The 27,814-nt window shown below is 40.3% G+C and overlaps 2 protein-coding genes across 4 annotated transcripts; one reads left to right on the top strand and one right to left on the bottom strand.

Moving 5' to 3' along the window:
- Positions 1-963: 963 nt before the first annotated feature.
- On the bottom strand, positions 964-26,804 carry LOC142658873 (uncharacterized). 3 transcript variants are annotated; one of them, XR_012850209.1, is made up of 6 exons: positions 26,726-26,804; positions 22,787-22,869; positions 7,731-8,321; positions 4,676-4,759; positions 1,616-1,659; positions 964-1,274 (listed from the first exon to the last, which is right to left on the bottom strand). XR_012850209.1 is itself a non-coding variant. In XM_075834485.1 (5 exons), the coding sequence occupies exons 3-4, from the start codon at positions 8,311-8,313 to the stop codon at positions 4,698-4,700; spliced, it is 645 nt and encodes a 214-aa protein (XP_075690600.1). In that variant the 5' UTR covers positions 8,314-8,321; positions 22,787-22,869; positions 26,726-26,804; the 3' UTR covers positions 964-1,274; positions 4,676-4,697. The 3 variants fall into 3 exon arrangements, 1 of the variants encoding a protein (XP_075690600.1); XR_012850210.1 differs by lacking the exon at positions 1,616-1,659 and having other exon boundaries at positions 7,731-7,781; XM_075834485.1 differs by lacking the exon at positions 1,616-1,659.
- LOC142658872 (uncharacterized) lies at positions 22,288-27,814 on the top strand. The gene is made up of 6 exons (XM_075834484.1): positions 22,288-22,632; positions 23,909-24,211; positions 25,665-25,797; positions 26,636-26,667; positions 27,022-27,095; positions 27,188-27,814. The coding sequence occupies exons 1-6, from the start codon at positions 22,575-22,577 to the stop codon at positions 27,281-27,283; spliced, it is 696 nt and encodes a 231-aa protein (XP_075690599.1). The 5' UTR covers positions 22,288-22,574; the 3' UTR covers positions 27,284-27,814.

Raw genomic sequence — 27,814 nt, 5'->3', positions numbered from 1 at the left:
TAATGTAACCCTGTTCTGAATGGCAAATCTGCCTTGTTATGGGCTGGCGAAAAATCAGTGATCAACGCCAGAAAACTGTATTTGGGGGTAGAGAGGTCAGTCACTCTTGCCAAACAGACTGCTTGATTTTCAAAAGATTTGCTTGCGCTTCTGGGGGTTCAGCAGATTTAAGTATTGAGTTTTCTTGGACAGAAAGGATTAGGAACCGCAATGGGAGTGGTTGTCAGGCCTACCCCCTAACTAGGCTCCATATAGCAGTGGCATGGACTCCCTGTGGCAGGAACCCTACCACCTACTATTCGTCATGTAGAAAACATTGATTAATAGACAGATACAACAACTTATTATCCTACTCTTACGAAAATGCAAAGTTTGAATTCAGACTAAGGGTATGTGCACACACACTATTTACATCCGTAATTGACGGACGTATTTCGGCCGCAAGTAGTGGACCGAACTCAGTGCAGGGAGCCGGGCTCCTAGCATCATACTTATGTACGACGCTAGGAGTCCCTGCCTCTCCGTGGAACTACTGTCCCGTACTGAAAACATGATTATAGTACGGGACAGTTGTCCTGCAGAGAGGCAGGGACTCCTAGCATCGTATATAACTATGATGCTAGGAGCCCGGCTCCCTGCACTGTGTTCGGTCCGGTACTTGCGGCCGAAATACGTCCGTAGATTACGGACGTAATTAGTGTGTGTGCACATACCCTAACAGAGAAAGATGGGATTGCTGTGGTGAATCAGACATTTCCAAAAGGTAAAAGGTAGAGTTGATAGAATCAAATCCAAAGTTTTATTTTTACATTGTATAAGCCTTGTAAGGGCAAACCCAATGACTGTGGAAAATCCCTTCAAGTCCGCCTAAGTGAAAGATAAAGAGACAGATGGTGGACTAGGTCCGATGGTCTTCAATGGAAAAAAAAAGAAGAAAAACCTAAGTCAGACAACAGGTCAGCATCGATGTTTTTACATTTATTGAGTTTAATATGAACTTTATTGACATCTATATTCTCTATACAGACAGAACTTTCAACATGGCTCTTATGTAATTTTACATGATGGATTGTATATGGTTTACTACTTGCACCACCACAGGTAACATACTTTTGGGCTTCTAAGAAATGGGCTTTCAATGACTGATCTGTAATCCATCATGGGTGGTTCCCAGCCAGTGGACCCAGATGGATGGTCTTTAGATAAACTGTATATGCGTGCGGTGGACAGTGATCACCATTGTGGCTGTAATCGCAGTGCCGAGTATTATTAACCTGTATGGAGGAAAAAATAAAAATAAAACACAGATGTATAAACCATTCAAATATGAATGGATGACTTTTCCAAACATGCACGCGATCTCTATGGAGGGGGTGGGTTTTATCATGGGCAAAGGGTCAACATTTCTGTGGCATACTGTATTTAGTAGCCTCGATAACCCAGTCCCCACCATGCATGGTCTAAGGTCCCTAGTGGCTCATCACATATTAACCTTAGTATTATTTAGGCGCCGTATAGGGCTACTAATTGGGCTTCGGAACCGCACTATTTTGTGGTCACTGTATAATACAGTGAAACCTCTCATTAATACCACCTTTCATAAATACCACCTTACCATCATATACTATGCATTCTGGCTATCTTCTTTGAGAGCCCAAACTAAAAAACGAGAAAAAAGACACAGCACTCCATAGTGTAAAACTATATAAAATAAGAACTGAACTGCGAAGGTATCTATGCCCAGATCATATGTAGTATTTTTACTTTTTCAGATATAGCTGCTTTGTATCCTGTATATAGAGCAGCTGTATCTAGCGCTGAACCCTGTATCGGTCAGGTCTGTGGGACTGACTGGTTCAGTGACAGTAGCTTCTGCGTGTCTCTGACAGTCCATAACTAAGGCTATGTTCGAACCCAAATGTAAAAACGGCTGTAAAATACGGAGCGGTCTTCAAGGAAAAACAGCCTCTGATTTCTAGCTGTTTTTAAAGCATCAAACGTTTTTCGATGCACTTCTTTTTACGGGACGTTTTTAAAAAAAACGCCCCATCTGAACGGAACACAGTTTTTCCCATTGAAATCAATGGGCAGATGTTTGGAGGTGTTCAGCTTTATTTTTTTCAGGGGGTTTTTGAGGCGTTTACGCCCAGAAAAACGCCTGAAAACACTGCGTGTGAACAAACCCAATGATGTGATGGATAACAGGTGGCTACTGCATATCAGAGACACGCAGAACCCGCTGAGCCTGAACCCGTCAGTCCTGCTGACCTGACGGATACCAGATTCAGCGCTAGATACAGCTGCTTTGTATACAGAATACAAAGCAGATGTATCTTAAACAGTAAAAACAATTTTTAAGAAAAATTAGAATTTTTTTTTTTACGTTTTCAAAGGTGTACATAGCCTTTAAGCCACTAAACAACTCTCCCTTTTTTAGACACTTTTCAAAACTGCCTAGAGAGGCGCAAAAATGTGTCCAAAAGCCATAATAAATCAGACGCAAGGCATGTTTTATAGCTCAAATTGAGCCAGGATTTTGGCGCATTTGGCCTAGTAAATCTCCCACTGCTTAAATAAATGAACTGTTAGGCTTTGAGCACATTTGCGTTCCAGCTTCCGTTGTTCTGCTCCAGCATAGGAGCAAAACAATGAGAACACCGGAAGTTCGGGATCTGTTGCAGGACGGAAACTAACGGCACACTACGGAACCCATTGACTTTAATAATGGGTTCAGTTGGCTCCGTCATGGTTTCTGTCATTTTGCCGGACATAATAGCGCGGCAAAAGCAACAAAATCTGTGACAGTAGCCATTTGACGCAGATGTGAACAGGTCCTAACTCTTTCCTATACTGCTCATACATTATCTCCCTGCAAACGCCGTACTTTCTCAATTGCCAATTACTAAAAAATATTGTACATACAGATGTAGCCGTCTTTATCTTGACTCTTAAACTTTCTTGCCACTGTGTATTTAATGTGTTAACTTGACTTTTTCAATTACTTTTCAATGGCTTTTGTTGTGTGGTATCACGCTGCAGCAATCAGTCAAGATAAACTTGGCTACAGCTGTATGAATAACGCGTTTGATATATATTTATATGCTTTAACTATGTGTATGTTATGTAGAATGTCTTATTTTTTATGGTGTGTGTTTTATTTTTCTTGTTATTTTGTTATTGTGCATTACTGGCCCTGTCAAACTTTGAGATCATATTAGTACATCTCACAGTTCTTTCTTTTGTATTGTACATCTACTTTTTGTGCATCTTTTAGGCTTAAAGAGGCTCTGTCACCAGATTTTGCAGCCCCTATCTGCTATTGCAGCAGATCGGCGCTGCAATGTAGATTACAGTAACGTTTTTATTTTTAAAAAAACGAGCATTTTTGGCCAAGTTATGACCATTTTTGTATTTATGCAAATGAGGCTTGCAAAAGTCCAAGTGGGCGTGTTTACAGTAAAAGTCCAACTGGGCGTGTATTATGTGCGTACATCGGGGCGTTTTTACTACTTTTACTAGCTGGGTGTTCTGACGAGAAGTATCATCCACTTCTCTTCAGATCACGCTGTGACGTCACTTCCCCAGGTCCTGCATCGTGTCAGACGAGCGAGGACACATCGGCACCAGAGGCTACAGTTGATTCTGCAGCAGCATCGGCGTTTGCAGGTAAGTCGATGTAGCTACTTACCTGCAAACGCTGATGCTGCTGCAGAATCAACTGTAGCCTCTGGTGCCGATGTGTCTGACACGATGCAGGACCTGTGAGTGACGTCACAGAATGATCTCTCGAGAACACGGCTGTGTCTGCACTGCCAGAAGCTGGGCGTTCTGAAGAGAAGTGGATGATACTTCTATACACAACGCCCAGCTAGTAAAAGTAGTAAACACGCCCCGATGTACGCACATAATACACGCCCACTTGGACTTTTACTTTTAAACACGCCCACTTGGACTTTTGCAAGCCTCATTTGCATAAATACAAAAATGGTCATAACTTGGCCAAAAATGCTCGTTTTTTAAAAATAAAAACGTTACTGTAATCTACATTACACTGCAGATCTGCTACAATAGCAGATAGGGGTTGCAAAATCTGGTGACAGAGCCTCTTTAATTCAGACGAACATGTGTGAAATAAAATAAAAAAATGGACGATTTACACGTTCGTCTGAATAAAGCCTATTATTGTTTATACCTGATGAAGGCACCAGTCCGGTGCCGCAATGTGTAGTATTTTTTAATAAAATAATCATTTAGACTATTCCAGGGACTCCTGGCTTCACCCAGCAGAGCTTACTGTACCTTTATTTTCCACCATTCTTCGCATCTTCTTTGAGAGAACCACTCAATGTCATTTTGGGTGGTTGTCTAAAAGGGGTTTCACTGTACTGGTATTTGATACTGTTGGTTGGCATTATTGTACTATTATGTGGTCACTGTATAACACTGGTATATGATACTATGTGGCGGTATTATTTAGATACTCTATATCTCATTTCGGCATTGTATTGTATTATGTGGTCACTTTATAATAGTTTAATTCGATACTGTGAGGTGTCATTATTTAAGAGCATTGTGGTTCTATTAATGGACTCTATACCAAACACATACGTCTGGTAAATCTGAATATGAAAATAGGCTTTGTGGGTCCCCCATAGCGTTTATATTGATAACTTACAGAGGTAACCGCCATTACTGAATCAGTTGAAGAGAAAAACTGCAAGGTGAATCAACAGCATTGTTGTACTCAGAGGACCAGGACCTGAGGAGAGATAATAATATAATAAAATTAGTCTGCCCTAACTGCTCATATCATTTTAGTTAGGCCTTATGCACAATGCTATATTACTGTGTTGTTCTTTCACTCAGCTTTATGTATGGGTCGTCTGGTGGCGTGGTAATATTTGGTTTGCTTGGTCGTGTTTTGGATACAACTGATCCAGTTGTCAAAATGGTTTAAAATGAATTGCACTGTCTCCTTTCAGTCCAGTCTAAAGAAATAGGGCAGAATAATTTCCTGTCACCAGATGGCACATGGTAACATAACACGACGCTACCTAGTCATATAGAGACAACAGGTTAAGGACAGTATGACTGAAGACAGTTATAAGTGGTGTACCCCAGGGTTCAGTGCTGGGACCACTATTATTCAACTTATTTATTAATGATATAGAGGATGGGATTAATAGCACTATTTCTATTTTTGCAGATGACACCAAGCAATGCAATATAGTTCAGACTATGGAAGATGTTTGTGAATTGCAGGCAGATTTAAACAAACTAAGTGTTTGGGCGTCCACTTGGCAAATGAAGTTTAATGTAGATAAATGTAAGGTTATGCATCTGGGTACCAACAACCTGCATGCATCATATGTCCTAGGGGGAGCTACACTGGGGGAGTCAATTGTTGAGAAGGATCTGGGTGTACTTGTAAATCATAAACTCAATAACAGCATGCAGTGTCAATCAGCTGCTTCAAAGGCCAGCAGGATATTGTCGTGTATCAAAAGAGGCATGGACTCGCGGGACAGGGATGTAATAATACCACTTTACAAAGCATTAGTGAGGCCTCATCTAGAATATGCAGTCCAGTTCTGGGCTCCAGTTCATAGAAAGGATGCCCTGGAGTTGGAAAAAATACAAAGAAGAGCAACGAAGCTAATAAGGGGCATGGAGAATCTAAGTTATGAGGAAAGATTAAAAGAACTAAACCTATTTAGCCTTGAGAAAAGACGACTAAGGGGGGACATGATTAACTTATATAAATATATGAATGGCGCATACAAAAAATATGGTGAAATCCTGTTCAATGTAAAACCCCCTCAAAAAACAAGGGGGCACTCCCTCCGTCTGGAGAAAAAAAGGTTCAACCTGCAGAGGCGACAAGCCTTCTTTACTGTGAGAACTGTGAATCTATGGAACAGTCACCGCAGGAGCCGTCGCAGCAGGGACAGGAGATGCTGCAAAAAAGGCAAAGATAATTTCCTAGAACAAAAAAATATTAACTGCTATGTGTAGAAATTTTTTACTTCCCCTTTCCCATCCCTTGGTTGAACTTGATGGACATGTGTCTTTTTTCAACCGTACAAACTATGTAACTATGTAATATGTAAGAAAATATTGGGATGATCAATTATTTTTTTGGACCTCAATCCTTCCTCTTTGTTACAGAAAAGAGAAGGATTTGATTCACTTCTCTGTGAGATTTTATATACAGGGTGGGCCATTTATATAGATACACCTAAATAAACCGGGAATGGTTGGTGATATTAACTTCCTGTTTGTGGCACATTATTATATGGGAGGGGGGAAACTTTTCAAGCTGGGTGTTGACCATGGCGGCCATTTTGAAGTCGGCCATTTTGTATCCAACTTTAGTTTTTTCAATGGAAAGAGGGTCATGTGACACATCAAACTTATCGAGAATTTCACAAGAAAAACAATGGTGTGCTTGGTTTTAACGTTACTTTATTCTTTCATGAGTTATTTACAAGTTTCTGACCACTTATAAAATGTGTTCAAAGTGCTGCCCATTGTGTTGGATTATCAATGCAACCCTCTTCTCCCACTCTTCACACACTGATAGCAACACCGCAGAAGAAACGCTAGCACAGGCTTCCAGTATCCGTAGTTTCAGTTGCTGCACATCTCGTATCTTCACAGCATAGACAATTGCCTTCAGATGACCCCAAAGATAAAAGTCTAAGGGGATCAGATCGGGAGGCATTTCTTCTGCGGTGTTGCTATCAGTGTGTGAAGAGTGGGAGAAGAGGGTTGCATTGACAATCCAACACAATGAGCAGCACTTTGAACACATTTTATAAGTGGTCAGAAACTTGTAAATAACTAATGAAAGAATAAAGTAACGTTAAAACCAAGCACACCATTGTTTTTCTTGTGAAATTCTCGATAAGTTTGATGTGTCACATGACCCTCTTTCCATTGAAAAAACTAAAGTTGGATACAAAATGGCCGACTTCAAAATGGCAGCCATGGTCAACACCCAGCTTGAAAAGTTTCCCCCCTCCCATATACCAATGTGCCATAAACAGGAAGTTAATATCACCAACCATTCCCATTTTATTTAGGTGTATCCATATAAATGGCCCACCCTGTACATCTATTACGGGATCCGAGAATGGGGAAATTTCATTGTAACCACTAACATCTTTATAACTTCCCCTATTATAATCCTCAATTTCCAATTACATATGTTATCAATCTTCTACATTTAACCCCTGTTATACTCTTGCTTCATAAATAAAGTTTGTTCTAGGTTATCAGCCATTTAAAAAAGGACCTGTCACCTTTCTGGTCTCTGCACATATTGCATTAATTCAGCATTTTGAGAGTCTTTGTCATTTCTATTATTTAACTATTTCAATGATAAATAGAGAGAGAGGGAGAAAGAAAGAGAGAAAGAAAGAGAGAAAGAAAGAGAGAAAGAAAGAAAGAGAGAAAGAAAGAGAGAAAGAAAGAGAGAAAGAAAGAGAGAAAGAAAGAGAGAAAGAAAGAGAGAAAGAAAGAGAGAAAGAAAGAGAGAAAGAAAGAAAGAAAGAAAGAAAGAAAGAGAGAAAGAAAGAAAGAAAGAAAGAAAGAGAGAAAGAAAGAAAGAAAGAAAGAAAGAAAGAAAGAAAGAAAGAAAGAGAGAAAGAAAGAAAGAAAGAAAGAAAGAGAGAAAGAAAGAAAGAGAAAGAGAGAGATTTATAGGACTAAACATTCTTTTTACTTACATAGACCAGATTGTCCATTATGCATAGTGGTTGGGACGACATTTGTGGGTTCTGTAGGAGTATACATAGTTTGTACATTAACAAAAACATCTGAAGAATTGGCATTCTTATGTATGTCTTGAAAGCTTTCAAACATGAAATTGAGATAAACTGTTGTGTTTCCTGGCCAGGCAAAATATGTGGGCACAATTGTTAGGGTGTCCTCCATATAAATGGTCAGGCATAGTGCCTGACCGGTGACATTGGCTTTGTAGGTGAAAGACTTTGCATAGTTTACTACACCAGTCAAGGCTACAATCAGTTCTGGCTCCTTGTTCAGGGATTTGCAGGAGCCGTTGGCATTAGAAGATTTATTACATTGCTCAATCTCATCAGCTATAATGATAAAGAGGCAGGGGTGATCTTCAGACATGGTCAGCGCCGAGGACACAATTTGGGCGCTCCCGTTCTCAGCCGGAGGTATGGAGACTTGAACGTTAACATTAATAAAAACGCCGTCATTGTTGACAGACAGCTCGCTCTTTCCGACTTCATTTGGAGAGTTCAGATCTAACAGGTCATTTCTGATCAGCCTACTGGACATAGATTGAACTGTTGGAAAAAAAAATGGAACAACTATGAGATTTATGGATTAATAAAGGAAGAATGTCGTCTTTAGGTTATACCATGGTTGATGGCCCTGGGGTGACAGTGGTCCTATAGAGAAAAGTCTCCTCCCAGGTTAGACCATTGTACTATGGGCCAGGTGTGGACCTGTACATGGCCCTCAGTGACCTGAGACCTCAACATTAACAAAAGATGGACCTTCTGTCCCGCAAGGGCTTGAAACAGAATCAGGAAAGTGATTCATTTATATTAGCAAAAATTTAGCATCATATTAAAAATTGTAAGCAATTGTCAACACTCCTACTTTTACTGACAAAGCGTCAATTGCTATTTTAGATCCTTGAACTGAACTTCTGGTCTATACTCTTTACTTAAATATATCTCCACCCTTAAAGACCATTTTACTTTTTATGTCGAGCTGATTAATTTCTTAAACGGTAACTAAACATTTAAAGAAACGTTTCACATGTCAGATATTTTGATCGGTGGGGGTTCGAGCACTGAGACCCCCATCGATCACTATAAGGAAACGGGAGGAGCACTCGGGAGATCGCTGTGCTGCTTTGTTTCCCATCGGCTTTCCTGGGAAAGTTGAGCAAGCAGTGCACCGACTCATAGATTTTCTATTGAGCCCATACACCTCTATAAGGAAAAGCCGATCAGAAACTAAGCGGCCCCGTGCTCACCCAAGTGCTTCGGCCACTTTGTTTTAGCGTTCGGTGGGGGTCTCATATGCTCCCCCTAGTGGTGGCTGTATCAGAAAAATGGAGCTCCAACCTCCGTAAATACAAACTGAGAAAAAGACAGGCAGAGAACTCTGGACCTAAACATGACATAAAAGGTGAAAACTACATTAAATGAAGAAATGCTCTAGGGTTTTGATGACAAAAAATTAATAACCAATTATTACTCATTTCCGCTTTCTTTGGGCATATATTTTGATGAAATCTGATTCACAATTAGAGAAATGTTTTGACTGTAACTTTACTTTAATTCTACATATTTTATTGAAGGAGAGAATTTACAACAATAGTAGATTAACATTCAGTGAGATTAGTAATGGGCCGGACCTGTGACAACTTGATTGGGCTGTCCCCAGTAAATACTGATATAACTGTTAGTATAATCAGTGTGGATATCAGTAAGGACTGATCAAACAGGAAAACGGCGGCACAAATAATCCAAGTACAAAATAACAAGGTCATAGGGAGATTATGTATGTTGGCTGAAGTCGTCTATTGAATATCTACAGGTGTGTTGGCAATATACCCATGACTTCAGCTCCATCCCTGCACTTGCAAAGCTCTCACAAATTGACTCTGCACAGTGCTACAAATGCTACTTCAGAATAATGTTTTTCAAAAATGTTTTTTTTTTTTTCAATTTTCATTTCAGGGTACTACGAGGTGTTACTAGCACAAATCAAGAATCGTTCACTAATGGCAAAACACAAAAATATTTTATGTGCAACCAGACTTAGATTAAAGGCTATGTCCTCTTTGAAATTGTTTTTTGTTTTTTAAATAAAAATGTATATCTGTGTTTTGGTTCAACTTTTTAATGAGTTTTTATCAAAAATTATTTTTACTTTTTGAGATACAGCTGCTTTGTATCCTGTATACAGAGCAGCTGTATCTTGCGATTCAGTTATAGCGGGTCCTGCGTGTCTCTGACAGTTCATGACTTAGATGTGATCCATAACAGGTGGAACCTGGACCCGCTGACACTGAACCTCTAACTAGGTTCAGTCCACATTTAACTTCTAACCAAATCTGATTTTTCCGCCTTTCCAAACATATCTTAAAGGGGTATCCCAACCTTGGGCATTTCCGGAATACTCACAGTATATTTTTGTCTGTCTCAAACTGGAATGGAGAGAGCCATGCAAAATACTCTTCTCAACCCTCCAACGTTTGACTACAACATTAGGGTCATGGGACCCTTGTTCTTTAGAGGGAGACTCTTATCTATCACACATGATGTCTTTGGTCAGACTACCTCTTAAAGAACGAAATACAAGAACACACACACACACACACACACACACGACCAAACAACCAACCGACCGATCTCATTGCTTGGTCTTAACTCATTATGAGCAACTTTGTGATGATCTATAATCCCATAAATTATGGAGTAGGACCAAGTACACAAATCATGATGCTACCAAAAGCCAATGCACTTGGCCTTAGTCGGAGAAACTCTATTGCCAACTTGGTTCAGTCAACATTTAACTTCTAACCATGTCATTGTCCAAAACCTTGCTCCAGTCTTTCCTTACCAAGTGCACAGAGGACCAGCACCAGGGAGGCTTTCAGTCTACAACTCATTATTCCAGCCATGGTCCACCAAGATCGCTTCTTGAACGTCTGAACAGCACGATTGATGTAAATGAAACCTACTCTGGGTCTTTCCACATCTTTATAACAAGGAACTTGCCACCGAAATGTCTTATCATAAAAAAATGCTTTTATGCCTTACTGATAAGTTCTGTTTGCTAACATATTTTTTATCCAGGAAACTTGGGCAGGAAAAAAAATTATATTCTATATGGATTCATGACGTTCAAGTTGGAGGATCATTGTTGGAGATTTCACGCAACCTTCGGTCTCATGTGCATAGTCCGGAAATGGTGGGCACTCTGTGAAATGCCATATGATGCCCAGGTAATACGGCATCTGATGGAACATACAACCATTTGTTTTCACAGATTGTGTATTAATAAAAAAAAAAAAACTCCATCTGACTTTGCAAGAAATTAGAGGCACACAGAGGTACAATATGGGGTCATAGATTTCTACGGGTGCCATATTATAGATCTGTACCGCATAGCTGTGTGCATGAGGCCATATCATGAAGCTCCACTTTTCAACAATGTTGACTATATCCTGCATTATTCAATCCTGTTGTTGTGTGGAAACCATAGACAAACTGCTGTTACCTGATCTTTTAAACAACTGTCTGATGGTGTCTTTCTAAGGCCGGATTCACACGAGCGTGTGCGTTTTGTGTGCGCAAAAGGCACTTAACAGCTCCGTGTGGCAGCCCCGTATGATGCGCGGCTGTGTGATTTTCTCGCAGCCGCCACCATTATGACACTCTGTTTGGATGTTTGTAAACGGAAAAGCACGTGGTGCTTTTCTGTTTTCATTCATAGTTTGACAGCTGTTGCGTGAAAAACGCAGGTCCCACGGAAGTGCTTCCGTGTGGCATGCGTGCTTTTCACGCACCCATTGACTTCAATGGGTGTGCGATGCGCGAAATACGCCCAAAGGACATGTCGTGACTTTTTCGCAGCGGACTCACGCTGCGTAAAAATCATGCAACTGTCTGCATTGCCCCATAGACTAATATAGGTCTGTGCAACGCGCGTGAAAATCACGCGCGTTGCACGGACGTATATCCCGTTCGTCTGAATAAGCCCTAAGGCTGGATTCACACGAGCATATTACGTCCGTAATGGACGGAATGTATTTCGGCCGCAAGTCCCGGACCGAACACACTGCAGGGAGCCGGGCTCCTAGCATCATAGTTATGTACGACGCTAGGAGTCCCTGCCTCTCCGTGGAACTACTGTCCCGTACTGAAAACATGATTACAGTACGGGACAGTTGTCCTGCAGCGAGGCAGGGACTCCTAGCATCGTACATAACTATGATGCTAGGAGCCCGGCTCCCTGCAGGGTGTTCAGTCCGGGACTTGCGGCCGAAATACGTTCCGTCCATTACGGACCGAACATGCTCGTGTGAACTCAGCCTTAGAATGGGTTTTGGATCTGATTGGTCACTTTTAAAAGTTAGTGACATTATCAGTATCCAATAGTCGCAGCTCCTGACAAAGTTTTCTGTTGACGGCAGAGGATGTAGTGTCGACGGGGTGGTCCGGTTGCAGGAGATGCTACTAGAACGAGACAGTGTCACTTTAAATCTACATATAATGTTCAGTAATTTATTCAATACGTCACTTGGAATGCTCTAGAGATACGTCATGTCTTCTTCTCCAATCACATACAAAGCTCCATTCTGCTAACTTTGTGGTGGAAAATTTCCATTGCAGATGTTACAAACGTATTTTACCACAAATTTCATCCGTTTCAATGATGCTCAGGACTCTCTTCTATGAGTGGTGGACTTGGAATGACCATTTATTACATGGTCATCCATTCATTTGTATGGGTGACATGTAATATCAGATTTCGCATGCAGTGGGCGCTACAGAAGAAATATATGGCTGCCTGCAGCTTTCCCTATGATAATATAACCACTGATCGCTGGGGGTTTCAGACCAATAGATGTCAGTTGACAAGGTTGTGTTCCAGATAGGACTTGATTAATTCCCCATCTCCTAACTTATCTAATACTTGCTTTGCTGCGAATAACTAGTGTGATTTGTTTTCAAAAACGTTTATTATTTGCAAAGTTATGAGCATTTTTCTAAATATGCTAATTTGGCTCTAATAGCCAAATAGGAGGAGACTCTTTCTTTTCTCTCTGGGCGGTGTAATGTTTTCTGTATGACCCTGTCCAATCAGCTTACAGCTTCTTCCCCTTCTCTGCCCAGCAACACAGTGTGATCATATAGTATACAGCTTCCATTCCCGACTGTTTTTAACTGGCAATATCTCCGGCTGATTGAATCTCATCTTTCATATGTCACCAGAACCACTGTTCTAGGTGGTCCACAGCCAGAGATATGGCTATTTGAAGTGATCCCCCTTCCCTCCAGCCACAGTCTCTCACACTGTGTGAAGCAGCTTCATGCTGATAGGACAGTGTCAGAGGCTGTGAGGAAGCTCCGCCTCAGGAGAATCACTGCGGTTACCTCCCACTTGTCTAGTATAGCCTCATTTGCATATTTAGAAAAAATGTCATAACTTTTAAGATAATAAACTTTTTGGGGCACAATTTTCACTAGTATTATCAGCGTGACAGCGCCTATTAGATTAGCGAGGAGATAGGGCTTTACTGAACTAGTGACAGTTCCTCTTTAAGTAAAAAATAGTTTTTTTATATTCGTGCCCCTTTATTGCTTTTACGGTTTCACGCAGTTTGGAGCGGTGACATTTTCTGTGCTTGCAAGTGCTAAGGAAGTGAGGGTATTTATTAATATATAAATATGAAATTTTCAGCTTATCTATAACCCTATGTTTGCCTATTAATCTTTTGCAATGTCAGTGAAAGGATTTATTATCCCTCACACTTAACCTCATTCCTTTTTATCGCTACAAAATTCCTTTCAATTTAAAGGAACTTTTGCAGATATAAATAAGAGCATAGAGAAGAGGACTATAGGGTAGAGATGTCTATGAGATGCCCATAAAGGGTTAATCTTAGGAAAAAATTGGTTGGCTGGTAGGTGCAATAAGTGCGTTGGTGCCCACGGTGGAAGCGCCCAATTGTACTCACTTTCTTACATAAATTACATCACACTTTTTTTTTTTGCAGAGGGTAGTTTAGGGTTTAGTGATAGTATTGCAGTAGTAGGTGGTGTTAGATTGGTTTAGCGGGTAATACTCAGAATCACTGCTGGTCTAGGGGGATGCAGGGGTTAATAGTGATATCCATTATCTATTGCGGTCCAAGATGCTTATGGGTTAACATTCCGGAAAATCTAGGGATTTTTAGGGGTTAGTATTTAAGATTTCTGGTGTTTTGGGAGGGAAAAGGGGTTAATTGAGGTTGTCTTAGGCAGAAAAAGAGTAACTTAAAAAAAATTAAATTTGTAAATAGGTCGAAAAATTCTTTACAGGGTTCAGAGCTTTGTTCCAAATCCTCTGCTACCCTTTAGGGTATGTTCACACGAGGGCGTCCGTTACGGCTGAAATTACGGGGATGTTTCAGCCTGAAAACATCCCCGTAATTTCAGCCGTAACGGCATGTGCAGGCGCTTGAACGCCGCGTCAATTACGGACGTAATTGGCGCTGCTATTCATTGAAGTCAATGAATAACGGCTCCAATTACGCCCAAAGAAGTGACAGGTCACTTCTTTGAAGCGGGCGTCTATTTACGCGCCGTCATTTGACAGCGGCGCGTAGATTACGCCTCGTGTGAACAGACAAACGTCTGCCCATTGCTTTCAATGGGTGATGTTTGTCAGCGCTATTGAGGCGCTATTTTCGGACGTAATTCGGGGCAAAAATGCCCGAATTACGTCCGTAAATAGGCCTTGTGAACATACCCTTACACAGCCTTCGGCTGGGTTCCCACAGTACAGATTTTCTGCAGATTTTGGCTGCATTTTTTTAAGCCAAAACCAGAATTGGACCCAGGAGAGCAGACCTATAGTGCCTTCATTTATGTATTTCTTCTGTTTAGGTTCCGTTCCTAGTTTAGGCTTGAAAAACGCAGGCAAAATCTGCACTGTGAGAACCCAGCCTTAGAGTTTAATTGTAAAGTTCTGGCTGCCTGCAAATGCCAAAATTGGGATCTCACTGCATAGGGATTTATATACCTCCTGTTGAACTAAAATAAAACAAAAAAAAACTATGAAGTGAGCTCCCCCTAGTGGTGGCAGAAAAAACATAATATTCTTTAAGTTAATTTCTTCTCCAGAAAAGCTCAGAGAGGGGATTTCGGGTACTATGGAAAATTGCTCCATTGTAACCTGTAGGAGAGGGCACAACTGGAGGAGAGTCAGTTCCCGGGAGAACAATTTTGCGGAGGAGAGGAAGTGAAAGTGTAGGCCTTGATTACACAGGTAACAGGGAAATGGCCTGGGGGTATTGTTTCACAGATAGCGGGTCCACACCAAGTTCATACAGGTATCCACTGGCGGCCACTTTGAATCTGGAAGGAAAATCACAGACACTGCTCACACACCTTTGTCTGTGTATCGGGTGGCTGTGGATGATGGTCACTCAAGCCGTATCCTCAAGGAAAACAGGTCAGGGGACGACAAGTCTACTCTACTCACCGGCATATACGCCCATCTCCTTAGTGCCAAATCCCAGCCCCTTACATAATGTCCGATAAAGCTCAACCTCCCATACTCGAGACGGGTGACCATGTTGTTGCGTCTACGAGTCTCGGGGCTTCAGCAATAAGGGAATGAGTACCTCCCCCAAAATGGCTCCCAGGACTATTACTGCCCAAGGCCCATTACATGTCTCCCAACAGGATAGGCAGCCCCGAGCCCCCAAGCCCAAGTCCGACTACTGACTGTACTCCCTTCCTAATTTAATTTCAATGTGCCAATTGCTAACTAATACCCTAATATCCTGGCCACTATAACTGAAAAGACTAATGGTAAAAAAAACAAAGCTCTACTCTGTATAATTAATCCCACACTCATCACATTACTAGATCTACTTTGCAGCAGTACAATTATAATATGTTTGGTGATATGGTAGCGGGTCACTAAGTTGTGTGTCTATACACAAAGGGAATTAAAAGCTATGCTAGGAATTAACCCCTGAAGGGCAAGGCCATTTTTAGTTTTTAAATTTTTGTTTTTCTCCCCAGGCTTCCAAGAGCCATAACTTTTTTTCTATTTCAGTTGACAGAGCCATATAATGGATTATTTTTTGCAGGACGAGTTGTATTTTTTTTTTGTACTGGAAAACTTTTACAAATTATTTTGTAGTGTGGAATCGGAAAAAACTGCAATTCCTCTAGTATTTTTGGGGTTTTGATTTTACAGCATTTCAAAAATAGGTGTGTTAGTTTTTTTATTTTACAGTGACTAAATAATACCACCATACAGATACTGAGCGATACCACCAGTGACTGAATAATACCACCATACAGAGACTGAGTGATACCGCCATACAGTGACCGAATAATACCACCGTACATTGACCGAATAATATCACCATACAGTGACCGAATAATATCACCATACAGTGACCGAATAATATCGCCATACAGTGACCGAATAATACCGCCATACAGTGACCGAATAATACCGCCATACAGTGACCGAATAATACCGCCATACACTGACCGAATAATACCGCCATACACTGACCGAATAATACCGCCATACACTGACCGAATAATACCGCCATACACTGACCGAATAATACCACCATACACTGACCGAATAATACCACCATACAGTGACCGAATAATATCACCATACACTGACCGAATAATATCACCATACAGTGACCGAATAATACCACCATACAGTGACTGCATAATATCACAATACAGTGACTGAATAATATCACCATACAGTGACTGAATAATACCCCCATGCAGTGACTGAATAATATCACCATACAGTGACCGAATAATACCACCGATTATTACCACAAACTTGGAAGTTACAATTGTGTAAAAGGTCTAAGTATGCTGTAGTAATAAAATTATCTTTCACTGGAAATAAGTGGCCAAATCTTGAAAAACTGAAAATCTGTGAGGGAACCTGACAGAAAGTGTTCAATGGTGAAATCTTTGGGTTGTCCAAGTGAAATCCTAATCATTATTCATATTTTTAATAGTAATAATAAAAAAAAACACACTCCCCCACCAACCATATCCAAAGCCTGATTATCGTTTACATAACTACGTTAGCTTACGTTATATAAGAAAATAAATGTTGGATAGATTTTGTTTTAGTTTTTTTTATTAAGCTGATTACTATGTGTGAAAAAAAAGAATAAAAATTTTTTTGTAAACAAAATCAAATTTGCAAAAATTACTGTACTGATCTAAAGTTATAGCCATGTGCCCATATCTCAAAAATGCCCAAAAATAGACAGGTCTATAAAGGGTTTCTCTGGTTTAAAATACCATATTAGCGACTTCTGATTTAATAGAGAAAGATCCTCATCTATTATCCAGATCAAAGAACAGCTGCCAAGAGTGTCTCTCACTCTGGAGGACCCAGCACATTCATGGTTTCAAAGGTAACTGTGTAATTCTTCTTTTGCCCTGTGCTGGTGCTACAGGGAAACTGAACCAGGGGGATATCCTGCCGTAAGCTAATTATTGGGAACCCTTCAGATTGTCTTAAGCGGACAACCAACATAAGGTTAAAAATACCTCCAGACAAAAGGGTTATGTGATATAAACTTCTCTTTTTAGGCAAATAGTAAGTACAAAGTGATTCATACTTCTGCCGATAAAGGAAGTAGATCCGGAAAAGACTTGTTTCTATTTATTAATGATTAATCTTATAATTGAGTAACTACGAAACCAGCAGCACAATTTATCAGGAACGGTTCCTTAATAAACTTGCTAAGGCTTCGTTCACATCTGCCTCAGTAAAACAGCTCTGTAATTTCAGACGTAATTACAGTTATCGTGTGCACATACCCTAATACTACCCCTATATACAATATAACTACTATAATACTGTCCCTATATACAATATAACTACTATAATACTGTCCCTATATACAATATAACTACTATAATACTGCCCCTATATACAACAATATAACTACTATAATACTGCTCCCTATATACAAGAATATAACTACTATAATGCTGCCCCCTATATACAAGAATATAACTACTATAATACTGCCCCCTATATACAAGAATATAACTACTATAATACTGCCCCTATATACAACAATATAACTACTATAAGGGCGGGTTCACACGTGGCGGAATTTCACTTGAATTCCGCTGCGGACACTCCGCAGCGTTAATCCGCAGCGGTGCCGTTTGTCCATTGACTTACACTTTAATTTAGCAGTGTTCGTTTAGACGAGGCGTAAAATTCCGCTGCGGAGCATAGGCTGCGGAGCGGAATTTGGTGTCCGCAGCATGCTCTGTCTGTTGCGGAGCAGTGGCGGACTCATGGCGGAATTTCTCCATTGACTTCAATGGAGAGTCAAAATTCCGCAATGAAGTCCGCAGATCTTATGTGTGCTGCGGAGCGTATTGTTTTTACTACCATGACATTTCTTCATTCTGGCTGGACCTATGTATTTCTAGGTCTACAGCCAGACTGAGGAAGTCAATGGGGCTCCCGTAATGACGGGAGCGTTGCTAGGAGACGTCTGTAAATAGTCACTGTCCAGGGTGCTGAAAGAGTTAAGCGATCGGCAGTAACTGTTTCTGCACCCGGGACAGTGACTACCGATCTCAATATACATGTATCTGTAAAAAACATATAAGTTCATACATACCGAGAACTCCCTGCGTCTGTCTCCAGTCCGGCCTCCCAGGATGACGTTTCAGTCTAAGTGACGGCTGCAGCCAATCACAGGCCAAGCACAGGCTGCAGCGGTCACATGGACTGGTGCGTCATCCAGGGAGGTCGGGCTGGATGCCGAAAGAGGGACGCGTCACCAAGACAACGGCCGGTAAGTATGAAATTCTTTTACTTTCCCTAGGGAAAGTGCTGTCCCTTCTCTCTATCCTGCACTGATAGGGAGAAGGGAAGCACTTTTCCCGCAGTCCGCAGCAGCTAGTCCGCATCAATTTTCTGCACATTTTGTGCAGATCCGCAGCAGAATCTGCAACGCAGATTCTGTGCGGCATTGATGCGGACAGTTGCGGAGGAAATCCGCCACGTGTGGTCATGCCCTAATACTGCCCCCTATATACAAGAATATAACTACTATAATACTGCCCCTATATACAACAATATAACTACTATAATACTGCTCCCTATATACAAGAATATAACTACTATAATGCTGCCCCCTATATACAAGAATATAACTACTATAATACTGCCCCCTATATACAAGAATATAACTACTATAATACTGCCCCTATATACAGGAATATAACTACTATAATACTGCCCCCTATATACAAGAATATAACTACTATAATACTACCCCTATATACAAGAATATAACTACTATAATACTGCCTCCTATATACAAGAATATAACTACTATAATACTGCCCCTATATACAGGAATATAACTACTATAATACTGCCCCCTATATACAAGAATATAACTACTATAATACTACCCCTATATACAAGAATATAACTACTATAATACTACCCCTATATACAAGAATATAACTACTATAATACTGCCCCCTATGTACAAGAATATAACTACTATAATACTGCCTCCTATATACAAGAATATAACTACTATAATACTGCCCCCTATATACAAGAATATAACTACTATAATACTGCTCCCTATATACAAGAATATAACTACTATAATACTGCCCCTATATACAAGAATATAACTACTATAATACTGCCCCTATATACAAGAATATAACTACTATAATACTGCCCCTATATACAAGAATATAACTACTATAATACTGCCCCCTATATACAAGAATATAACTACTATAATGCTGCCCCCTATATACCAGAATATAACTACTATAATACTGCCCCTATATACAAGAATATAACTACTATAATACTGCCCCCTATATACAAGAATATAACTACTATAATACTGCCCCCTATATACAAGAATATAACTACTATAATACTGCTCCTATATACAAGAATATAACTACTATAATACTGCCCCTATATACAAGAATATAACTACTATAATACTGCCCCCTATACACAAGAATATAACTACTATAATACTGCCCCCTATATACAAGAATATAACTGCTATAATACTGCCTCTATATACAAGAATATAACTACTATAATACTGCCCCCTATATACAAGAATATAACTACTATAATACTGCCCCCTATATATAAGAATATAACTACTATAATACTGCTCCTATGTACAAGAATATAACTACTATAATACTGCCCCTATATACAAGAATATAACTACTATAATACTGCCCCTATATACAAGAATATAACTGCTATAATACTGCCCCCTATATACAAGAATATAACTACTATAATACTGCCCCTATATACAAGAATATAACTGCTATAATACTGCCCCCTATATACAAGAATATAACTACTATAATACTGCCCCCTATATACAAGAATATAACTACTATAATACTGCTCCTATATACAAGAATATAACTACTATAATACTGCTCCTATATACAAGAATATAACTACTATAATACAGCCCCCTATATACAAGAATATAACTACTATAATACTGCCCCCTATATACAAGAATATAACTACTATAATACTGCCCCCTATATACAAGAATATAACTGCTATAATACTGCTCCTATATACAAGAATATAACTGCTATAATACTGCTCCTATATACAAGAATATAACTACTATAATACTGCCCCCTATATACAAGAATATAACTGCTATAATACTGCTCCTATATACAACAATATAACTACTATAATACTGCCCCCTATATACAAGAATATGACTGCTATAATACTGCCCCTATATACAAGAATATAACTGCTATAATACTGCCCCCTATATACAAGAATATAACTACTATAATACTGCCCCCTATATACAAGAATATAACTGCTATAATACTGCCCCTATATACAAGAATATAACTGCTATAATACTTCTCCCTATATACAAGAATATAACTACTATAATACTGCCCCCTATACACAAGAATATAACTACTATAATACTGCCCCCTATATACAAGAATATAACTGCTATAATACTGCCCCCTATATACAAGAATATAACTACTATAATACAGCCCCCTATATACAAGAATATAACTGCTATAATACTGCCTCTATATACAAGAATATAACTACTATAATACTGCCCCCTATATACAAGAATATAACTGCTATAATACAGCCCCCTATATACACGAATATAACTGCTATAATACTGCCTCTATATACAAGAATATAACTACTATAATACTGCCCCCTATATACAAGAATATAACTACTATAATACTGCTCCTATATACAAGAATACAACTACTATAATACTGCCCCCTATATACAAGAATATAACTACTATAATACTGCCCCCTATATACAAGAATATAACTACTATAATACTGCCCCTATATACAACAATATAACTACTATAATACAGCCCCCTATATACAAGAATATAACTGCTATAATACTGCCTCTATATACAAGAATATAACTACTATAATACTGCCCCCTATATACAAGAATATAACTACTATAATACTGCTCCTATATACAAGAATATAACTGCTATAATACTGCCTCTATATACAAGAATATAACTACTATAATACTGCCCCCTATATACAAGAATATAACTGCTATAATACTGCCCCCTATATACAAGAATATAACTACTATAATACAGCCCCCTATATACAAGAATATAACTGCTATAATACTGCCTCTATATACAAGAATACTGCCCCCTATGAACACAAATGAGGATGTAAACTGAATGGCCATATGTAGCAGTGAATTGTTCTTTATATATTAGCAGATAATACTCACACAGATTATAAAAAAGTAATGATGAGTCATCGAGGATGTTTCTGCTGTTTTTTTCTTTATCTTGGTTTATGCCCAGCCCATGTATAGCCCGGCTGGCATCCCCCGGAGATGGGGACATAACTTGTCAGGGCTGCATGTCACAGATAAAGCTACAAGTTCACTTCCTATCTCCTCCTGATGCTGGATGATGGGAAATGAATGTGAAAGACATGGATAGACTGACACGGAAGCCCCTCATATGCAGACATGGACCAAAACTCTGCGACTGGCACACAGGTGGTATACACACAATAATGATCAGACAGAGGGTATAGAGACTGGCACACAGGTGGTATACACACAATAATGGGCAGACAGGGGGTATAGAGACGATGACTGGCACATGTGATATGGACATATAGTGTAAAAACAACTTGTATAGACCGTGATGGATCACATACAGGTAGTATAGACACAGGGACTGGCACATAGGTGGTATAGAAAAAGAGTGACGCACAGCTGGCATAGACTAAGTGATGTCCAAAAAGTAGAGCGTGACTGGCATACAGGTAGTATAGACATAGTGATTGTCAGATAAGTAGAATAGAAACAGGGACTAGCACACCAGTGGCAAATACACAGTAATGATTAAACAGGTGGTATAAAGAGACTGGCACTCAGATGGTATAGACTCAGGGATACTCAGACAGATGGTATAGAAAAAGAGACTTGCATACAGGTGCAGTAGTGTAAACTCAGGGACTGGCACACAGGCAGGAAAGCCAGTAATGTTAAGACATGTAGTATAAACTGGGTGGCACAGAAGTGGCATCAAGACAGTAATAAGGAAACGGGTGGTACTGAATCAATCAGTAGCAGGTCTGACAGTTAATAATAAATATACACAGTGACTGGCATACTGGTCCTACTAATACAAAGTAAGAGAATAGAACATTTATGAACAATCGACATCCACAACGATAAAGGACATGATGGATTTTCGGGCCATTTTGGGACTCGGTCTTTTGGTGACCTGGGGCGTGGAAGGTGAGGCTGGCACAATATTCATACACCGATGTGGTGTTTTCCTGTATTTCCTTTACATTGGGTATTTAAATAAATGATTCCGGAGACAGAAATGATGCATTATAACTACTGTGTATATGACCGTATATTATAATTACCCATCTCTTATAATTACCAGATATATTATAGCTGCGCCCTTCTGCAGAGTCTACGGTACTCCTATTGATGACCAGTAGATATATACCGCAAAGGGTTTTTCTGTAAAAAAAAAAATAAATAAATAAATAAATAAATAAATTACTGCATATTGAAAAAGTTCTACAACTTCTAATATTGCCACTATTTTCCAGATCTCTGCTTGCTGTCCGTAAATCGGAACATTCCTGTTAAGATTCAAAGGCTTCACAATTGTACAGATCTAAAGTTCTCAAAGACTTTGCTGCAATTGAATCCTCTCTGAGCTAAATGCATCAGCTGCACGGATCCTCTCCTGTCCTGATAGTCTGTGACAATGTATCAGTGCAGTAAAAATGTATCAGTCTGGAGTCCAAGCTGTTAAAGGGGTTGTCCAGTCCCTAAAAATTAATGGCCTATCCTCAGGATAGGCCATCAATATCTGATCGATCATGCAAGCACTGCCTCCCCTTCATTCCTATCCTTGAAGTGAATGGGAGAAGATTGTAATACTGTGAACCGCCGCTACAAGCGTGTCACCGATTCAAAGTATGAGCAGATCAGTGCTGCGGCCCCTTTAAAACCGCTGATCGGCGGGGGTCCTGGTAGTTGGACCCCGACCGATCAGATATTCACCCTGAGGATAGGCCATCAATTTTTAGGGACTGGACAACCCCTTTTAGCTCAGAGAATTTTTTGGACAATCTTAGCAAACCCTCAGCTAAGACCAGGACTTGGATGTGCCAGGTTTTTAGCCACAACAATGTTTTCATGCTCTGACAACAAGCAGAGATCTTGAAAATGGTGAGAAATTAAAATACAAACGTTTATTAGAAAGTGCCAGAACCTCTAGGGCAAGTCCAGTTCAGACTAGCACTAAGAAAATGGCTCGAGGGTTGTGTGAACCTGCACAGGTCTCCTACTTTCTTCAATCATTTAACGATGAGCTGCAATACCAGACACAGCCCATAGACAGGAGTGGCGCTGTTACAGGGGTAAAAGTAAACCCTTTAATACATGTGATTTTTCTACGATCAGTAAACACATTTCTTTCAATATTAGACCACTGCGCACCACAGGACCTCCCTGCTTCTTCCTCCTCATTCCCTCTTCTCCTCCTCAGGTTGCTCAGTTCCCGATTCTCTATCCCTATCTCTATTGAGCGGACATAAGACCCTGCAGTGTCACCTCTGTCTGGACAGGACCGTCCCTTCTCGCCGCAATTACACCTTCACCCTCAGCAGGAATACGAAAGCGATCCGATTCACTCAGATAACGGGCCAGAAAATATTGTACCCGCTGGATAACAAGAAGAACAATACCGGTCTATGGACATGTAAAGTGCGGGAGTTTCCAGTTCTCAGGGCCGAGTATTACCTGGGACCCCCCACACCTGCCCCGACAGCAGTAAAGAAGAAAGGCACAGGTAAAAAGGGGGAAAATGGGTCGAGTAAGTGGCACAATGACGGGGGCGCTGATAAAAGCCGACTGTTCACATACAAGTTATCACTGCAGAATGCAGAGTGACTAAATCTTAAGGCCCCATGCACATGACCGTAATCATGGCCATCTGACGGCCGCCCGCATCTTCGGGTTGTGCTCCCATACACGGCCCATAAAACACGAAAAAACGGACATGGCCCATAATTTCCGGCACGGAAACCCAACCGTAGCGATACAGAAAGGTGTCCGCGGCCAATAGAACTGAATGGGCCCGTAAAACCGCGGACCGTATTAAAGTCCACGGTTTTACGGTCGTGTGCATGGGGCCTAAAGGAGTGATCCGGCTTGTTAAAGGGTAACAAAACTTAAAAAAAAAACTTTTGACATGTCATCGAGACATGTCAAAAGTATTGATCAGTGGGGGTCCGAGGACTGAGACCCGCACCGATCGCTAATCAGAAACAAAGCGGCCCAGCGCTCACCCGAGTGCTTCTGCCTCTTCGTTTCAGAGATCGGCAGGGGTCTTCTTGGTCTCGCCCCCCCCAATCACAACCTCTGACATGTCACTATAATAAGTCAAAACTTTTTAAAAGTATAGTTACTCTTTACCATTTTTACTAATGACTGTAAATATAAAAAATATATTAAAAAAACAAACAAGCAGTTTCCACCTATTCTTTCTCCCCGGCGATTTAGCGCTGACGCTCCGGTGATGGTTCCGGTGTTTGTTTACATGTGGGCATCATGTGACCGCTGCAACCAATCAGAGGGATCAGCAGTGATGTATCTTATTCCTGGCATCATGGTGCCCATTGCTTCGCACAGAAATACAACACATGACCGATGCCCCCGATGATTGGCTGCAGTGGTCACATGCTGCCTGCATGTAACGCAAACACCATAAGAATCGCCAGAGCGTCAACGCTAAATCACCAGGTTAAAGAATAGGTTGTTTTGTATTTTAGGACGTTGTGAGTATAAAAAAATATTAACAACCCAGATAACCTTGCAGGGCAATATTGTGACCGGGTCAGATGGCAATGATGTGCCACAGGTATCAGAGGTTTTTACCTCCCCCTATAGGACACTCATAGTATTGGAGGTATGCTGGGCGATAATGTAATAGAGATATGAGCGGCATGTGCCGGTCTGTAGGGCGATGTGAAGTAGAGAAGTTTGTGCCAGTCCCTCAGGGGGCAGGGTGTTACTCTGTGATACAGATATGAGCCAGTCGTCCCCCCTCCCACTGCAGGGTGATAACGTGATACAAATAGTGTGGCGGGATGAGCCCGACCCACCTCCTGCAGGGCAATAATGTGCCAGGTTATGCCCAGTAGAGCTTACAATCTAATTTCCTACAGAACCAGTCACTGTGCTGCCCCCTATGTCTCAGAGCCTGTATTACAGTCATCTATTTTTTTTCTTTCACATGTCAGAAGCGGCTTCTGTTCCAGCTTCCACAATGTCAACCAGAATCCTGCTGACAATAATGACTGCAGCGCTTCTCCTTATAATGCTCGTTATAGCGGTATGCTTGACGTCAGGCATCTGTATCATGGAGCGATGCAGGTAAGTGATATCAATATTATTGAAATACAGATGTAGCAGAGCTGAATTTAGCATTTTAATCTCTGGGCTGTATAATTTGTGCGCTGTGGTGTTCACAGAGCAGTTTGCGTTACGTTATAATGCAAATAAAGATCTCTGCTTGCGGTCAGTTCATGGAAAAATTCTTGCTTTCATCTGAGAGCTGTACAGAGCGAATATCTCTAGGATTATTTCTTTAACAAATACACGACCACCTTAATTGTATTAAGAAGCCTTCTTGCCCCGCTGCAGAGAAATTTTAGAACCGCATAGCAAAAATAAAATAAGCCGCACTGTTCACGGGGAACTCCACTAAATTTACTACATATTTGTTGAAGTTAATGTCTACCATCTTGACTTTAGGTCCAAAATTTTGCGCTGATCAATTTCATAATATATATCTATATTTCTGGCTTGATAAATATTATAATTCCAGCTGCATGCAGCCACCACTAGAGGGAGCTAACTACATATGGATTTATACAGATAGTATTGAACTGGATGGGAGCTGCATAAATCTGCATGCAGTGAGCTCCCTCTAGTGGTGACTTCTGGAAGCCGCTATGACAGCAAGCAAAAGCAGCAATTTAGTGCCGGACACTATAGCGGTCACGTATCCTGGCACAATGGTAGTACTCACTCATCAATGGGCATTCAGGAAACCGCTTATCAAACAGCAGGTCCATAATTATTCATAAGGGAGTCTGAAGTACTTCCTAAGAAATACTTACTATGGGGAACTACATTAGAGGCCAGGGTTTCCCTTTAATAGATAAAAAAAATAAAAATGTTCAGATGTAACCTTATTTTTGTTTTTTAGAAGAAAATCGACTCCACATCAACATCACAAAGGTAAGACAGACGGAGTTTATTAGTTTTACAGCAGATAAATCATAAGAGGTTCACTTACTTTGTAAATAATTTGCTTTACTTGTGTTGATCTTGAGTTAAGTGAGGTCTTCTTCTCCGGTCACGGCTAAAGTTTGCTGCTGGTTTCCTCTTACTAGACAGCAGTGCATTGTGGGAGCTTAGATGACAGAGCTGAGCTGTTTGGTCACATGTCTGACAGCAGGGTGGAGCTATACTGCTGACAGTTTCCAAGAGCAACCAGCAGGGATTTAAAAGCAGCAATGAATATGAATGGAAAAGGCTTTTCTTGTGATTTCGCCTTCTTAAATTAACTTTTTTTTTTTTTTTGCATTCCAGGTGTAGCAAGATCTGACAACTTTCCTCTCACAGAAAATCTTAGTTCGGAACTAAGCAATTGTAAAATAGAGACCGTGAGTATCAATAACTACAATTTCGCCCTCTGCTGGAGATATTGGGAATTACATACAAACTTTAGGAGATCCTTTTGTGCTAAATCTTACAGGATACAGAAGTCTCTTACGTGGACCTGGAGATCATACGGGATCCTTATCGAAAACCTTCCAAAAGTCATAATACAATATATGCAAACATCATGTGACATTAAGAGGAATGGGACCGAAGATTCTGGACTTAGCAGATTCATGTGCTCATGGGAGCAAGGATTTTTCAGGACTTCCCATTAGTCACCCCATTGAAAAACCCTACAGTCAACCTCTCTCCAGCAAAAGGCTGATAACAGGGAGCAATAGATTACATTCAGCTGCACAGCAGGGGAATAGACGATATTTTGTAAAGTTGTATCACTAAAACTCACAAAGTGTAATTTTATAGCATTGTGTAATCTTATGACAATTTTAATGGGCTCCCCCCACAATGTTATGTATACGGGACCCGGCAGGCACTCAGCTAAGAGTTTCCTATAAGAGGATCTGATTAAAATTTATCATAGAGATAAGCAGCACATGGGGTGGGTGCCGCTTATCTTCATTGAAAAATGTTACGGAAATCTGATTATTGCTTCCTATCCAAGTATGCCTGTAGCTCTTTAATGCTGGGGATGTTCAGGCAATGGATTATACCTTAGACTAATGTGTTTTAAGTCTTCTAGACTAAAATATTCATGTTTTCC

The sequence above is a fragment of the Rhinoderma darwinii genome, chromosome 8, assembly GCF_050947455.1.
Source record: "Rhinoderma darwinii isolate aRhiDar2 chromosome 8, aRhiDar2.hap1, whole genome shotgun sequence".
Lineage (NCBI taxonomy): Eukaryota > Metazoa > Chordata > Amphibia > Anura > Rhinodermatidae > Rhinoderma > Rhinoderma darwinii.
Note: the sequence above shows the minus strand (reverse complement) of the source record. Positions and strands in the feature narration are given on the sequence as shown.